This window comes from Suillus subaureus (genome assembly GCF_016647635.1).
Source record: "Suillus subaureus strain MN1 chromosome Unknown BJ212scaffold_384, whole genome shotgun sequence".
NCBI lineage: Eukaryota > Fungi > Basidiomycota > Agaricomycetes > Boletales > Suillaceae > Suillus > Suillus subaureus.
Genome location: NW_024538940.1, coordinates 1 through 14,886, shown reverse-complemented (window position 1 = coordinate 14,886; position 14,886 = coordinate 1). Strand labels below are relative to the sequence as shown.

At 47.8% G+C, this 14,886-nt stretch overlaps 5 protein-coding genes across 5 annotated transcripts; 4 read left to right on the top strand and 1 right to left on the bottom strand.

The window, feature by feature from the left end:
* Nucleotides 1–3,206: 3,206 nt before the first annotated feature.
* BJ212DRAFT_1292054 (uncharacterized protein) lies at nt 3,207–3,491 on the top strand (the record flags this gene model as incomplete). The annotated part of the gene is made up of 1 exon (XM_041332130.1): nt 3,207–3,491. The coding sequence occupies one exon, from the start codon at nt 3,207–3,209 to the stop codon at nt 3,489–3,491; it is 285 nt and encodes a 94-aa protein (XP_041185118.1).
* Nucleotides 3,492–6,135: 2,644 nt separating this feature from the next.
* BJ212DRAFT_660434 (uncharacterized protein) lies at nt 6,136–6,946 on the bottom strand. Its single transcript, XM_041343761.1, has 3 exons — nt 6,891–6,946; nt 6,609–6,839; nt 6,136–6,522 (listed from the first exon to the last, which is right to left on the bottom strand). The coding sequence occupies exons 2-3, from the start codon at nt 6,687–6,689 to the stop codon at nt 6,184–6,186; spliced, it is 420 nt and encodes a 139-aa protein (XP_041185117.1). The 5' UTR covers nt 6,690–6,839; nt 6,891–6,946; the 3' UTR covers nt 6,136–6,183.
* A 2,207-nt stretch (nt 6,947–9,153) lies between these two features.
* BJ212DRAFT_1412931 (uncharacterized protein) lies at nt 9,154–9,640 on the top strand. The gene is made up of 6 exons (XM_041337508.1): nt 9,154–9,170; nt 9,225–9,257; nt 9,309–9,328; nt 9,380–9,394; nt 9,445–9,483; nt 9,540–9,640. Coding segments are annotated over exons 2-6 (162 nt in total). The 5' UTR covers nt 9,154–9,170; nt 9,225–9,256; the 3' UTR covers nt 9,627–9,640.
* A 566-nt stretch (nt 9,641–10,206) lies between these two features.
* On the top strand, nt 10,207–10,944 carry BJ212DRAFT_1412925 (uncharacterized protein). Its single transcript, XM_041337507.1, has 2 exons — nt 10,207–10,416; nt 10,472–10,944. Exons 1-2 carry the CDS (start codon nt 10,250–10,252, stop codon nt 10,734–10,736), a joined length of 432 nt encoding a protein of 143 aa, XP_041185115.1. The 5' UTR covers nt 10,207–10,249; the 3' UTR covers nt 10,737–10,944.
* Nucleotides 10,945–11,001: 57 nt separating this feature from the next.
* Nucleotides 11,002–12,642, top strand: BJ212DRAFT_1412922 (kinase-like domain-containing protein). The gene is made up of 7 exons (XM_041337506.1): nt 11,002–11,352; nt 11,399–11,461; nt 11,515–11,706; nt 11,757–11,787; nt 11,847–11,884; nt 11,935–12,162; nt 12,213–12,642. The coding sequence occupies exons 1-7, from the start codon at nt 11,323–11,325 to the stop codon at nt 12,390–12,392; spliced, it is 762 nt and encodes a 253-aa protein (XP_041185114.1). The 5' UTR covers nt 11,002–11,322; the 3' UTR covers nt 12,393–12,642.
* The last annotated feature ends 2,244 nt before the right edge of the window (nt 12,643–14,886 follow it).

Below are 14,886 nucleotides of genomic sequence, written 5' to 3'. Positions count from 1 at the left end.
GTGAGCATGAACGCAAGACCTGAAACTGGTGGAGATCCCGAGGAGCCTTCTGCGACAAAGCTTAGTATACAACTGGGTAAGCTTCTTCGCACCGGTCTCGATCAGTCGCGCCTTGGAAAGACGATTAGAGAGCATGCAAAATAACGACGAATGAGTCTGAATTGTACCATATCTCTTGAATCTGCATCGGAGGACTTGAATGCAATGGCAGCATTAAGACGTTCAAGTATATCAATGTAGGCTTCAAGTTGACCAAGTTGCGGCCTATTCATGAATCAGTTATGTCCCGATCTTTGATCGAACTGTAACGTACCCCGTAAACCAGTCCTTCTTCCACGGCGATGCCATCTTGACTACTAGCAACCTCGTCGATCTTCAGCAGAGCGCGATCATATCTGCATACCACCCATTGAGTCCTTGTTTATGATGCAATCTGGACTACCCAACTATGAGCCCGTTGCTTAAGTTTCTGTGTCGAGTTGTATAGTGGTAGGATAGACTTCTCGAGTTTCACGAGGCGAGTGTCGAAATTTGTCAGGATGGCTGTCACAGTATATTATGAAGCGTAGTCAACAGTTGGGCATGACTGGGAATCACGCACAAGTCATCCGCTGTGAGATCTGGTGCGTTTTGTTGAGGTTCTGCTCTAGCTGTATCATGACAGAACGGTCAACACTTCGTGAATCCGCCTGGAGGAAGAACATACGAGCTCGATCTCGGCACTATCATCGTCCATGATAGAATTTCAGGATCCTAAATTCTGTGTCACGTGCCCGTACTGGGCGAAATTTCGCTAACTTCAGGTTGGCCAGTTTATATCGACCAATGTGGATGGTTGTTTGCCGAAAGCCTTACATCGTTGGTTATGAGGTTTCGTGGGTTCAACGTCAACATTTCAAATATCAATTTCAACCACCAATCTACTAAAGTGGCCCACCGTGTGCTGGACACGTCGCGGCACTTACAACTGTACCAGAGTGTATCGAGTCCCTTAGCATACTCTGGCACAGTTGGAAGGCTGCCCAAGTTCTTCGGAGTTTCCAACTTCTTTTCAGAAGATAATAGCTACTAGGCTAGGTGCCCATTCATGTCAGTTAACTATTATCCCCCTGTCTAGTCACATTCAATGTACTTATAAATCCCCTCTCTTCATAGTTATCGAAAGCTTGTGACTTGCCGCACCCAACACGCCATCCTTCAAGTTGATCCTGGCAATACCAGGTTCCTCAAAAGCTCGTATGATCCCAAGACTCAAGCGTGCAGCTGCGTTAGGACACTTACCTTCCGCTGTAATGTAACTTCCCATCTGCATTTTGATGATATTGATCCAATCGGGAGCCTGGGTACATCGGTCAGCATTATCCTGCATTACTTGGAGTAAACGTTTCACTAGATATTTGTAGGATCAGATCCTAAAACGGATTCCAATCACGACTGAGGCCGCATTGCAGTGAAATAACGGGCGTCTTTCTTGCAGGCAGGTAGTAACTCCCGGAGCGCTCGACGTTCTACTCGAGAGTAGTTCAGGACCTAGATCGAATTTCACTGTTGTCCCATCAGCTACTCAAAGTGCAAATTATTTCAGCTGACGCGCGTTACGACGACGAGATGATGGTCACACTGGAAATGAAGTACCGTTCTTGGGGTTGTTGGTCATGTACGACTCATCTCAAAACAGCTGCGATGCTAAGTGCATATCCGATTCCTAGTAAAACCACAAAATAACTAAAGGAGGTGCAAGCACGAGGTAAATGATGTATGTATGCCTTCAGACTCTGACGGCCCATAAGTTGAAACTGATCCAGTGGTGACCCAGTGCTACAAGTTCTTGCAGGGACGAATGTGGATCCTTACTGGACCCTGACACTGCTGATGTCTCCTATAGTCCTATACAAGCACCGGTGGGAGACCATGATCATCTTGACACAGGTTTTACCATCGGACACAGCCCACCATGCCTCGTGCACGACCTATCTCCGCACTTCTATCTTTTCGAATGAATCCTCATTTGATTTGCAGCAGCAGCCTTCTGTGGGGTGATTCGGAACTGATGCACATTTGGTTACATTTGCCATAGCCTTTTTCCCAAACAATACACATGCAAATGGAATACGGAAGGCATGCTGTGGCCATGGCACCAGATAAAAGTGGGGTCCGGGGAGAGCTTCCCACACATCATCGTTATCCAACAGTTTGACTATCAAAATTATGGGCATAACCCGAATAACACGCCATCCCCAGTATTACTTACATGACGGTAGCGTATCAATTCATGCACGTCTTCTTTTCGTTTGATCGTGATGGTCCTGATAAACCCACCGTCAATCAGGTCGCGGGCACGTCTTTCGCGTACACAAGTACTTTTTTGAAAAAGAGAGTCCGAATATTTCCGGGAGAGATTTGAAACAGCTGGGCCACAGGGATGATGGTCAGTCCGACCAGGCAGCGTTTCGACTTGAGGATGTCAAGGTCAGCGAGTTCGAGCGACTGCTGTGGGTATTCTACAACCGTGAGTCCTCTTTCCCAGCTCATGCTCTTCGGCAGACTGAGCATTTGGAATCGAAGGCAATATAGGTACGATGAGCAACCCATGGACCACTGGCTCACTATCCTTGACCTGGCCACACGGTGGGAATTTCCAGGCGTGCGGGACCCTCGCAATCCGGCAGCTGCAAAAGCTCGACATGAAACCTGTCGAGCGAGTTGTCATATATGATAAGTACGACCTCGACAGATCGCTCCTCTTGCCCGCCTACATGCTTCTGTGTAAACAACCGAGTCGCTCCGTTGAGGATGGCAAGCGGCTCGGCATGCCCACCGTCCTCAAGATAAACGAGGCTCGTGAGTATGCACAGAGGTTTGCAGCCGAGCAAGGTTGTCATAGTCCCACAAGTGCTGATGCTGAAGATGAAGAACTGGTCGAGATTCTGAAGGATGTATTCGGTCTGAGCTATTAAATCACAGACTACTCTGATGTAGGATTAGGGGCTATTGGGGACACTACAGTAAAATAGAACTCTGGCTATCTGGAGCTCATCGCCGATGATCAGCAATCTTGTACGACGTGTGGGTCATTAGAATATAAGCGCTGATCTTTGTTGCGCCCACCAAGGGCACGTGTTAATGCCGCTCATCTAGAATTCGAAGTATTTTGAATGTCGTTGTAGGCTCTCACGCTTGTGCTCGACTCTTTCTCTCTTGCCGCCATGAACATCGCTGGTCCCTCACGACCACGTTCGGTCCATGGTCCAAGAGATAGAGATAACTATGAGGAGGATCTTACCCGTATGATTGCCCAACTGGAGCTTGCTGACGTGGAGAGATTGCAGACTTTATATCATAACAGAATGCATCGAGGAGAGAGACTTACTGACCGTGAAGTTGCTTTTGCATTGTTGATGCAGAACGCTCGAGAGCTTGCGGAGTTCAATGCTGATCGAGAACTTGCCCAGCGCCTTGCTGTTGAAGAGCCTAATCCTACGCCTAGGTAAGGCCATATATTGCGGGCGTGATTCCCAATGCTAACACAGATAAGCAGGCAAGCAACCGTAGCACAGCAAGCCCAACCCACCATGAGAAAGTACGCTTGCGAGTGTAATGTTCCCCTGGAGTACCTGACCAGAATTTCAGCACGACAGCACAAACACAAACATGGGGCCAGTGGTTTGCCTCATTTTTTTCGGCACCCGCATCGGGTGGTCGAACCCCCCTACCGGCAAATCCAGGTCAAGCGCCTACCACTGCAGCTAGGCCAGCTCCTCCTCGCCCTCGGTGAGAGTGTCACTACCTATTATACCAATGCACTGTTACTGACACTATCATAACTAGGGCCACTGGCCACGATTGTGTGATCTGCCAGGACCCCATATTCGGAGCAGAAGTTCGGGCACCATGTGGCCATTTTTATGATATCGGCTGCATCACCGACCTATTCCAATCAGCAACACGGGACGAGAGCCTGTATCCTCCTCGATGTTGTCGCCAGAACATTACACTCCCGCAAGTTCGGCCTCACTTGACACAGGAAGTCCTGGCTGAGTTTACCCTCAAAGCTCAAGAATTTGGGACCATGAAGCGTGTTTATTGTGTTGCACCAACGTGCAGCCGTTTCCTCGGGCCATTATATGAGGGGTTTCTCACCAAGGTCTTTACATGCCCGTCCCCTACGTGTACGATGATGACATGTGGAAAATGTCGTGGTAGATACGAAGGGTTCACCCACCGCTGCACTCCTGATGCAGAGACTGAGCAAGTACTGACACTCAGCCGTGCCTCGGGGTGGGCACGTTGTCCAGGCTGTGCTCAGATGATCGAGCTTAACATGGGATGTTTCCACATGACCTGCCGATGCAGGACAGAGTTCTGCTATCTGTGCAAAGCACTCTGGAAGAGCTGCAGGTGCCCGCAGTGGGACGAGGCTAGGCTGCTTGCTGCTGCAGAACGTCGCGTGGATGCTCAGCTGCCGCCCGCACGTCACGCCCACGCCGTCAATCCTCCCCAACAGGCACCTGCAGCGCGCCAACCAGTGCCAGCTGCTGGCGCTGCTAGGAATCAGCCTATTAATATACTCAGACCAGCACCTGCTGCAGCGCCCAGACCAGCGCCAGTTGTCAATGTTCGCCCTGTAGACCCTCCTCAACAGGTTCCTGTGGCAGCGCCCAGACCAGCGCCCGTTGTCAATGTCTGGCCTATGGCTCGCCGTGCTGAGGCACCTGTCCCAGTACCTCCTCCTGTTCCACCCCGTACTACGACTCTCCGTCGCGAGGCACCACCTGTTCCACCCCGTACCACGACTCTCCGTCACGAGGCACCAGCACCTCTCCCAGAACCCCCTTCCCAGACTCGGAGGACTCGCCGTGCTGAGGCGAATGCTCGCGTCTCAGCGTGGTTCACAGAAGTGCCACAGCTACAGCCCGCATTAACTGCCGTAACGCCGGGCTCGGATAGGAACGCTGTCAGACAGCGTATGATCAGGGAGACCATGGAGCGTCTCAGAGTGGACCATGACTGTGACCACACAAGCTGGAAATACCGGCGCGGTGGCGGACGTTGCGAGAGCTGTGAGATGTATCTCCCACTGTACCTCTTCGTAAGTCATCTGCATCGCCTTTCTTACGTCGACACACCTTCTGACTTGACATCCATTAGCGTTGTGGAGGGTGTCAAATGCACGCTTGTAACAGGTGTCGCCGAAACCGTCTGTGAAAATGACCGAATCCAGATTCTTGATGCTTTGCTGATAACTTGCAAGTGGACTTCTGTGTAAATTATACTTCGACCCTGGACCAGCTCGCTCTCAGGCACCACAATGCATTGTATACTTAGACTCTAGGTACGACTGTTTTTCTTAGTTTGTGGTCCAAGGGAGATCATGTACAATTACATATTGGCTGGTAGCCAAATTTAAATATCAGTGTTGGGCCGTCTTGGACCCAGGCTGATTAAACGTATCGGGAGTGCGGAGCATCGTGCCCGCAGTCGTAATATTAATGATAGTCGCAAAGGTAGTGCTTAACTACTGTGATTCGTAACTAGACAGGTTTGTCTCTCTGACCACGTCCTGAGTCACTTGAGAAAATGGGTTTGCTACGGGCCTGATTCCAGAGTGACTTGTCCAGTACTGATAGTTCACGCAATACCGATGATCAAGAAAAGGACAGTTCCTTACCCAAATTTTTCCTTATTTCGCCCCAGATATTTCCCCGGGCAGTAAGCGTTGCCTGTCATACCCTCGTGCCCCACGGCAACAAAGCCCTATTATATTCTACGCCCATGTCCGAGCCGATGATCTCCAGATGTCGGGCAGTAAGGAATTACATCCAGAACGAGGACTCCTCTCACATATACATTATCAATGCCCATGTTTTCTGTCACTGCTCCTGCGGCACCATCGCCAGTGATATTCAATGATGACTGGAACGACATCATTGTTACTATATCTGAGGGTTGCGTGGAGCTTCACGCATCCTACCCCAGTTCTACACTGCCAATGGACGAGAGGGAACGCAAGGAGCTGACGATAGAGGTGCATCACTCATTGGGAAAGCAAGCGCGCTCGGACTTGGGTATAGCACTGGATGAAGAATGAGAGGAGTTTGTACGGATCGCTAGAGGAGACGGTTGCTGGGTGGTTCCCTGAGGAATTTTCGATTATGTATACCGACTACACACATCTTGCACAATTTATGGGTCTATTTGCACCAGGCGGTCAGTAAGCTCTTGCGCGTTACAGTGTGACAGGCCTAGTTGACGATGCTTCCACCAATACACTGATCGAGGGCGATAGTGTGGTAGGATAGCCTGGCTAAATGAGGGTGCCTGTATAAGCGGAGTGGGTCTCGAAAATGCTTGGTATAACTCCTCAAGGAGCTGGACGTGGATAGATCTATTGATGCAATACCAGATCTTCATTCCGTTGTCTACACGGAGGCGAGGAAACAGGGTAGCTGTCAAGAAGAATTTGCTGAAGGGCGACCGCTTGTAAAATGAGGCGTCGATTATATAGATTTTTATCAATTTTTTCTGTCGAAGATGTCAATTTCCCTGCCAGATGCCGAAGCCGGCAAGATTGAACGAGATGAAGTTATGAGGAGTAGTGATCCACACACGCTGATCCAAGACTGATTTTTCAGGCAGTCAACCTTCGCGTCCAGGGGGCCGACAACTAACATTCGCAGACAATGCTGCATTATTTCGAGTTTGGGTTCCACGAGACGGCGTTGATTGGTCCCTCCTTGTCCAGCGTAACGCAACGGTCGAAGTGACCTGCTGCGCGCGGGGAGAACTTGAATTCGATGATTTGGAGCAGGTGCGCGCCATCAGCTCGAAAGATCCGCACACTGGGGGGGGATTGAATCAAGTTAGCTAGGTGAGCATGAGGTAAGACGTACAGTTACTAGCGCGTATGTAAAGAGACGGTCGTCTGGACGGTAGTGGTAAGTGCAAGCTGGGAGGCATCAGGAGCAGCGAATCCCTCATGATTGTGGGTATGCTACTGACGAGGCCCGTGCTCTTCTTACTACACAATGTTATGTTAGATCAAAAACAAGGGTTGGATCAAATAAATAATTTACGAAGCACTGGGCAGCGGGAGAGCTGAGCCTGGGAAACCAAATTTTTGAGCCAAGAGGACGGAGAACTGCTTCACGGAAGAGACGGTCAGCCGGAGGAGGTTGAACGTTGAACGTTGAACGATTTTGATTGGCTGACTACGCTACTGATGTAACTACATATAGTAAGCACTTCAGATCAGCAGACAGAGGTGATTCGGATTTAAATGCACTTATAGGTAGATCTGAATCGGGGTAGCTGCAAAGTGCCTTGTCCTTAATCTTCCTAAACCTTACTCTGCTGTCAAACTCCTGACTAGTCATTTATTCGTTGTACTCGATGTCGCCATCGGCCGAGTATCTTACTACCCGCTTCTTGAAGATTGAACCTGACGTTTCCGTGTCTCCCCGTAGGTCATTGACGCAGTAGTATTGATTTACTTACTGTACATAGCTACTCGGAGTGCTACCTTGGTGTTTTCTGGACCCCAAAATATCAGACTTTTAGCCTGTTATTTCCTGAGAATATTCTTCTCTTGTCAAGTTGTCGACTCTCGCTGACTTCGAGCTTCGCGGGCTAAATATAGTCATCGTCACATGGGGACACCTGTATTACATCCGGTACTAGTACTTACGTAAGAACTAACAACTGGCAGGTGTGGCGTCTCTATGCGCTATACAATCAATCCAAACACCTGCTGGGGCTGTTCTAGAATTCTGACCTATTGTTGCCCTCACCATATGGATGGATGTCATTTTTTATAGTCGACGGAATGCGTTCTCGGGTGATTTTTTACTTGGATCGATCGTTGGCTGCGAGTTGATCCCGTTTCATTGCATAGTGAAAGAAGGGCCTTCCTTCAACTTGGGACATATGCCTGCGATATATTTCACCATCCCCATCATATGCTATGAATACTTTTCTAGTTATACTCGCAGCTGCCGTCCTTGTGAAGAACGGAATGAAGCCTAATACCTACTATGTGTTCACGATTGTTCGACATCATATCATACACTTCATCCTGTGAGTTCCCTTTCGTCCGGTGGGCTCTCTGAAAGTACTCATCAAATTCTACTAGGAATTTGACAGCCCAAATCTTCTTGGTGGCACTGCGGGCTAATATTCTGGTATGATGCTTCCATGATTCTACAAAGCTTAGCTAATGCATACATGCACAGACGGTTACTAGTCTCACCGAGCTCTTCAGGGATACACATGCCAACAAGAACTGCGCACGTGTCAGCAGGATTGTGTATGTTGAACTTCGCCATCACAGCACGAGACCTCGCGCTTACGATTCTGGCATCCCGGTTCCCAAATCAGGTTCAAGTCAACTTCAGGGTCGAGCGAGGTGTGTAGGCACACTTCAAATATTCAAACTCCAGCCCTGACAGAAGTTCCCTGACTTACTTGAAGTAAGTAGATCAGGGTCGATTCTGTATTTTCGTACTCTGTCTGAAAGTGCGGAAGGGCATGATTTGTTCCAGAGGTCCAAATCCACTCATGGCTCCACTACCCTCCCTCTCTCAGCGCCGCTCCGGCCCTGCTCTCCACTCACACCCCGAGGGTCAGGTCGTCATTTCTGTTCTGCAAATAGTGTAGTTACTTATATTCTAATATAGGGTGCGATTAGTACGCTGTTCTCCTCCTCGGAGGCATCATGGCCATGCCTTTCCAAGAGATCACTTTGCCATAAGGACGTCACAATGTTAACGGCCTCCAGACTCTTCGCTTATTTCGAGGTTCGATTTTAAATCATGCATTGCGACCTAAACAAGAGGGTCCGACAGGCAGAATCTAGCCCAAGAAGTGGAGTTGACTGCTACCAGTGACACAAGGTGACCCTTCAAGTTAACTCGTAAAGGTTGTGACTTGTGGCGTCCTAATGAAAATTGTACGACATCGTACCGAGCTTGCGGCTCCGCACTTTCCATTTGATGTCACATATCGATGATCACACGGCCGACAACAAGATTCCGATCAGACCGCCCTATAAGTACTGTACATTGATGATCAGTAGCTCATCCTCCACTTTTTGAATTCTTCATTTGATTTGCACAGTTCCATGTCGGGACCAGAAGGATCTCTCTATGCTCTTGAGTGGAATAACAACATATCAGGTTCGTCAGCCTTGTCGGAAACAAATATTTGTGCTGAACTTCATCGTCTTTCAGTTGCAAGTATTACCCTGATATCCTATGAGTACAGTCAGTAGTTTTCATAAACCTTGCAGTGCGGCTGAGCGTAATATTACCTAGTGCTTCAGCTCGAGAAAGAGGTAATGAGGTCAATTTATCATCATCGAGTACTTATGATCATATTATCGCAGATCACGTTTGTTTGGGTTAGAACTCAACCCCAACGATATCAAGATGCGATTGACTGTATATGCAGGACAGACCGTGGTCAGCAATGTCATACATATACCTTGTTGTGAGCTCCACCCTGCCAAAGTGCTTCATGGTTTCTCATTTTTGTTGCTACGTCAGGTTCGATATTTTGGTATTGTGGTTGCAATGTACGTTGGCTGGTTGTATCCTCCAGATAGTACATTGTATGTTGACGCTGACGTCTAGGACTTGCGCCTGCTGTACGTGGCGTGATTCCAACCGAGCCCTCATTAACTGACTACCATTAGGGGGAGGTCTAGTTTATATGCCTGAAGGAGTAAGTGTATCGATTCTTTCTTTAGAGAGTTCTTAGTTGACCCAGATTCAGCCGTACGTCGCTTTACAGTTAGGCGCCTGATCTACTGCGGCTGACCTCTTGTTTAGTTGTGAGTAATCGCATTCAACTACAACCAGCTTTGCTCATCATGAAATTGAAATAGGTTATAGCATGTTCCTGTTTGTGCAATGGGGGTTTTCTGTATATTTGTGCTTGGCAAAAGGTAAGTCATACATACGTTCTCGCGTCTTTGCGCGTACTCATTTTGCATTTGCAGTCATTCTCATCTGGCGTCTTTACGCCCTATGCAACCAGTCCAAGCGCATACTTTATATTTCACTGGGGTTGTTCCTACCTATCGTCGCGCTCTATATAGCGGTGGATATATTTTTATGGAGTCGACCCTCAGCGATCTCAAGTGAATTTCTACTTTGATCGAATTCTGTGCAAGCTGATGCCTTGGTGCATAGTGCAAGAAATAACAATAACTCCAAACGTCAAGTACTGCACGTATTTCTTCCACGTCGGACCTATGCCTGCGGTATATGCTGCCATCCCTGTCATATGCTATGATATTTTCCTGGTTGTTCTCGCCATTGCCGTCCTCGTGAAGCACCTGAAAGAACGGAAGGAACTTAAGATAAAGCCTAATGCCTATATAGTCATGATCGTCCGATATCATGTCATATACTTTGTCCTGTAAGTTCTCTTTCGTTCGCCGTGTTCTCTGAAAGCATTCATCGAGTCTCGCTAGGAATTTGGCAACTCAAATCTTCCTAGCGATAATGTGGGCGAACCTTCCGGTATCATCTCCCGTGATTCTAGAGAGATCTACTCTAATGCAGGCATGCACAGACAGTGGTGATGTATCTCGTACAGTTATTCAACGGTACCGCGCCATCTATCATCGTGCCACGTGTTATCATCAGCATTTGGGAAACGCATGCCAACGACAACTGTGTGCATGTCAGTACGACATTCGAGGATTGCATCTGTTGGACTTCGCCCCCGACGTTTGAGCAGTATGAGATGGAATACCGCGTATGATGTTCTGATTTGAGAAAGGAGTTAATGTGAAGTCCTTTTTTTCTCGGGCTCTCGTCCTGGCAAAATTCTTTGATTCTTCATGGTAAGTAGTCCGAGACTTAATTTTTTATGTAACTATGTACTATGATGTCCATAGAGTATTAGCATATATCGAGCTCATAAATTAACAAGGACTCCCCTTCAGTCGGCTTCGAGACAGTAAAAATGTCAACAGCATAAGGAAAATGAAATGTTCCTTAGGAAATTTCCAACACGTGCAGAAATCACGTTACTTACCTCTGTCCCAGAGCGATGTAAAGGTTGTCTCTCGGCTCCTGCATATGCATCCCAGTTGTCTAGCACTTGTCATTCTGAACTCTGAGATATAGCTTTACTTCGCAATGGATCTTTTCCGGCGCATAAGTTGATAATGCTTCCACGTTGATGATATACTGATATTATTGGCAGGAGCCAGTTCAATTCAAATATACACCGATCCATATTCCTGCGACAAATATCGTAAGAGATGGCGAGTTTCCAGTCTTTAGAGGAGAGCTGTATGACACCTGGAAATGTTCAATGACCACACCATCTGGAACCTGGCGCCTTGTGAGTTTAGACATCAGTGGAAGACTTATCATTTCTCATAATCAAGGTCGCTGTCAAAGCTATCAGGGCCCCTTCACAAACAGATGCGAATCTGTCACCGATAGTCAAAGTTAGTATGGGGATTGATTTGTAGTTCCAGTTGCTGATACATCTACTCCCCAGAAATTTCGTCGCGAGGTCCATGTTTGGATACAGTTGGAACACGACCATATTCTCCCTCTCGAGGGTGTGACTATTGCTGAAGAATTTGGGCCACTTCCGGCACTAGTTTCTCCATGGATGGAAGAAGGATCGCTGGATGATTACTTGAAGCGCGAGTTTTCCAGACTATCTGACGCTCGAAAACGAGAGCTTGTAAGTGCCAAATAGCTACTGCACTAGTTTATCCTCAGACATGATTTCAGATATGGCAGATAACCGCTGGTATTAGTTACTGTGCGTTCCGTTGTTAACAAATGTGGTGATTGCACCATTTACTAAAGATTATCCACTAGTGCATGGCAAGGGTATCGTGCATGGTGACCTGACACCGGTATGTCTTATCTCGATCCTCATATAGTATTTAAATGAATTCAATGTCAGAGCAAGGTTTTGATCGACAGATCTGGTTGCCTCCGTCTCACAGGCTTTAGTTTATCGATGATCCTTGCCGAGGCAGGGGACGCCATATTCAGCGACTGTCATTCAGGAAACACATTGTGGACGCCCCCTGAGGCTCTACGAGCTGGAAATGAAGATGAAGACGAAGCTACACACAAGATGCCAACAAAAGCTTGGGATGTCTATTCATATGGCTGCGTCGCGTTGCAGGTCCGTCGGATTGTTAATACACGAAAACAGCCTTCTTACAATATCCCAAGATCTTCTCGGGAAATCGGCCTTACGCGTGGGTGACAAGTCCTTTCAATGTTATGAACGCGATACAGAGTGGATGTGTGCCTGTCAAGGGCATACAGAGTCATGCGGTGTATCGGCGGTTCAGTCATGCGGTGTACAACAGTTTAGTGATGGGGTGTATCAACAGTTCTCACCGTGCTTGAATAAGATACCGGCCAATCGCCCGACGATGGAGGCTATCGTAAGAGATCTGGGTTTTTCATGAATGGGACAAACAAGTTCGTCTACTTCCAGCTCTCTCTAGGCTCTCTGCCCTTTCCGAACTTTCACGTTGGAGTAGATATCACCATCTGAGTATTTGATTTTGAAGACACATGCAATTCAATGTTGTTCCCAATAAATGACTACCATTGTACTATAATACGCAGCATTGAAAAAATATAATTCTCGGCACGTTTCGAACCTGCACCATCCAGGAGGAACAGATTTCAAGTCTGTTAACAGCTTGACCATAAGTCTTAGATAGATATATAAGATAGATAGATAGCGATATATAGATATAGATAGATAGACACGGGATTCAGTCGTTATACTTCGACACGCTCTCATGCTTATAAGACACGCATGAAACAGTAAGTCAGACCATAGCATAGGCGACATCCAGCGCTGAAAAATTCTCCATTGAATCGATGCTGACATCCTGTAAGTCGGTTTCTCCTTCGTTCGACGATGATGCCGTCTGTCAGTCACTCGAGAAGATTCAGGTTACAATCCACGCGATCGTTGAGAATTTGAATGGATGAGTGGGTTTTGACCGTGGCATGCACAGAGTAGTAGCAACGCTGAATGTATCACGGAATAATGCATCCATCTAATAAAACTTCATAACCCAGAGCTATGATCACACGCACCTGGCACGCTGTCCCTCAAAGAACGAAAGCGAGATATTTTCAAGGTGCGTCCGCTGCTCGAGGTCCATCGAGTTTGAAGGCTATCTTCCGTTCACGGCCAGGTCTTTTCATCCATCAACCACCAGCTGGAGTCACCGACGTTGTCAAGAACATTGAAGTCCATGTGTCTACGTAGAGTTTAAGGTTAAAATGACAATGCACGCCGGGATCTCTTTTTAGAAAAGAGGCACGCAAATTGAGACACGTTAAGGTCTTGCTGAAGACAAGCGGATCAGTGGGATTGCTGTCACAACATGACGGTGAAACATACGCAGCCGATGATTTAAAGTGATTTCAAGAATAGTCTTGGTTAACTCCACCTTCGCCTGTGAACACAAAGCTTCTTTCTCCTTCCCCCGAAAGCGTTCGAAAGCTTCTTTTGCCTTCTTGAAACGTCCAAACGGTAACTTCACCCTCCAAGCAGGCAAGCTCCCGACATCTTCTTTATACGTGTGGGCAGCAGTAGTCATAGCGTCTTGATATGCGCGGGAAGCAGCAGTCACGCCTTCTTCATATGCGTGGGCAGCAGCTGTCACAGGATCTTCATATGCCTGGACGGCAGCACTCACACCTTCCCTGACAACAGCTGCATGCGGAGACGCAATATACTGCTCGAGAGCGATACGAAAAGAGGGAACAGACTCCCGCTTGTCCTGAAGATAGCGCTGCTTGTCGAAAACGTAGAAAGAATGTTCGAAGATAATGACAACAGCTAAATGATCGATAATAAGCAGGTTCATCGTAACATAGCCTCAAAATTCACCAGAAATGAGCTGAGCAACGTTCTCCAAGGGTGATGGGCCAGAGGCCTGGCACATTCGCAACATCAGAAATGTGTGTAAAATGTGTGACCATTTGGACATACCACAGAGAGTAACTTAGACCGCATCTCTTCACGATGACTCCGATCAAGCTGGTCAAATCATGGTGGAAGGTTGAACATCGACCACCTCTGAGGATCGATACACTCACATTCTGCCAATGTGTAACATCTTCGGTCAGCATGGCCCGAAGTCAAAAAAGATTGAAGAAATTAACTTCCTATTGATGGATCAGCGATGTCGTCGATCACCAACGCTCGGGATCAACAGCAGATGAACACACTCACATACTGTGAACAGGGATCGGTAATTTAATTGGTCAGTGATGCTCAAATCCAACCGCGGATCGATGCGCTTACACCCTGTGAACGGATGAGCGATATATTCAGCGAGTATGGCTCGATCTCGATGGTGGTTCGACAAACTCACAATCTGGCAACGGAGCAGCAATGAATTCGGTCAGTATGGTGCGAGGGCGACAGAGAATCAATATACTCGCATTCTGACAATGGATCAGCGATTGCATCGGTGAGGAATGCAGGAGGTTGACAGAGAATGATCACACTCACAAGCTGCCGACGGATCGATGATTTCTTTGGTCAGTGGCTTGAGCTCGAAGGAGGATCGAGACACTCACCACCTGCGAACAGTGGCCAACGACTTCGATCAGCATGGCTCGATCCCGAAGGAGGATCGAGACACTCACATCCTGCGAACAGTGGCCAACGACTTCGATCAGCATGGCTCGAGCTCGAGGGAGGATCGAGACACTCACTCCTGCGAACAGTGGCCAACGACTTCGATCAGCATGGCTCGAGCTCGGAGGATCGAGACACTCACACCTGCGAACAGTGGCCAACGACTTCGATCAGCATGGCTCGAGCTCGAAGGAGGATCGAGACACTCACAGCTGCAAACAGTGGCCA

Excerpts from the sequence above, each read along its gene's own strand:
- BJ212DRAFT_660434 (XM_041343761.1), bottom strand. The coding sequence starts at position 6,689 with ATGCAGCATTGTCTGCGAATGTTAGTTGTCGGCCCCCTGGACGCGAAG. Across the intron at positions 6,523-6,608 it reads AAAATCAGTCTTGGATCAGC|AAAAAATTGATAAAAATCTA; the intron begins GTGTGTGGATCA and ends CATCTTCGACAG.
- BJ212DRAFT_1412931 (XM_041337508.1), top strand. Across the intron at positions 9,484-9,539 it reads TGTCATACATATACCTTGTT|GTTCGATATTTTGGTATTGT; the intron begins GTGAGCTCCACC and ends TTGCTACGTCAG.
- BJ212DRAFT_1412925 (XM_041337507.1), top strand. The coding sequence starts at position 10,250 with ATGCCTGCGGTATATGCTGCCATCCCTGTCATATGCTATGATATTTTC. Across the intron at positions 10,417-10,471 it reads CATGTCATATACTTTGTCCT|GAATTTGGCAACTCAAATCT; the intron begins GTAAGTTCTCTT and ends GAGTCTCGCTAG.
- BJ212DRAFT_1412922 (XM_041337506.1), top strand. The coding sequence starts at position 11,323 with ATGACCACACCATCTGGAACCTGGCGCCTT. Across the intron at positions 11,462-11,514 it reads ATCTGTCACCGATAGTCAAA|AAATTTCGTCGCGAGGTCCA; the intron begins GTTAGTATGGGG and ends TCTACTCCCCAG. Across the intron at positions 12,163-12,212 it reads ATGGCTGCGTCGCGTTGCAG|ATCTTCTCGGGAAATCGGCC; the intron begins GTCCGTCGGATT and ends CAATATCCCAAG.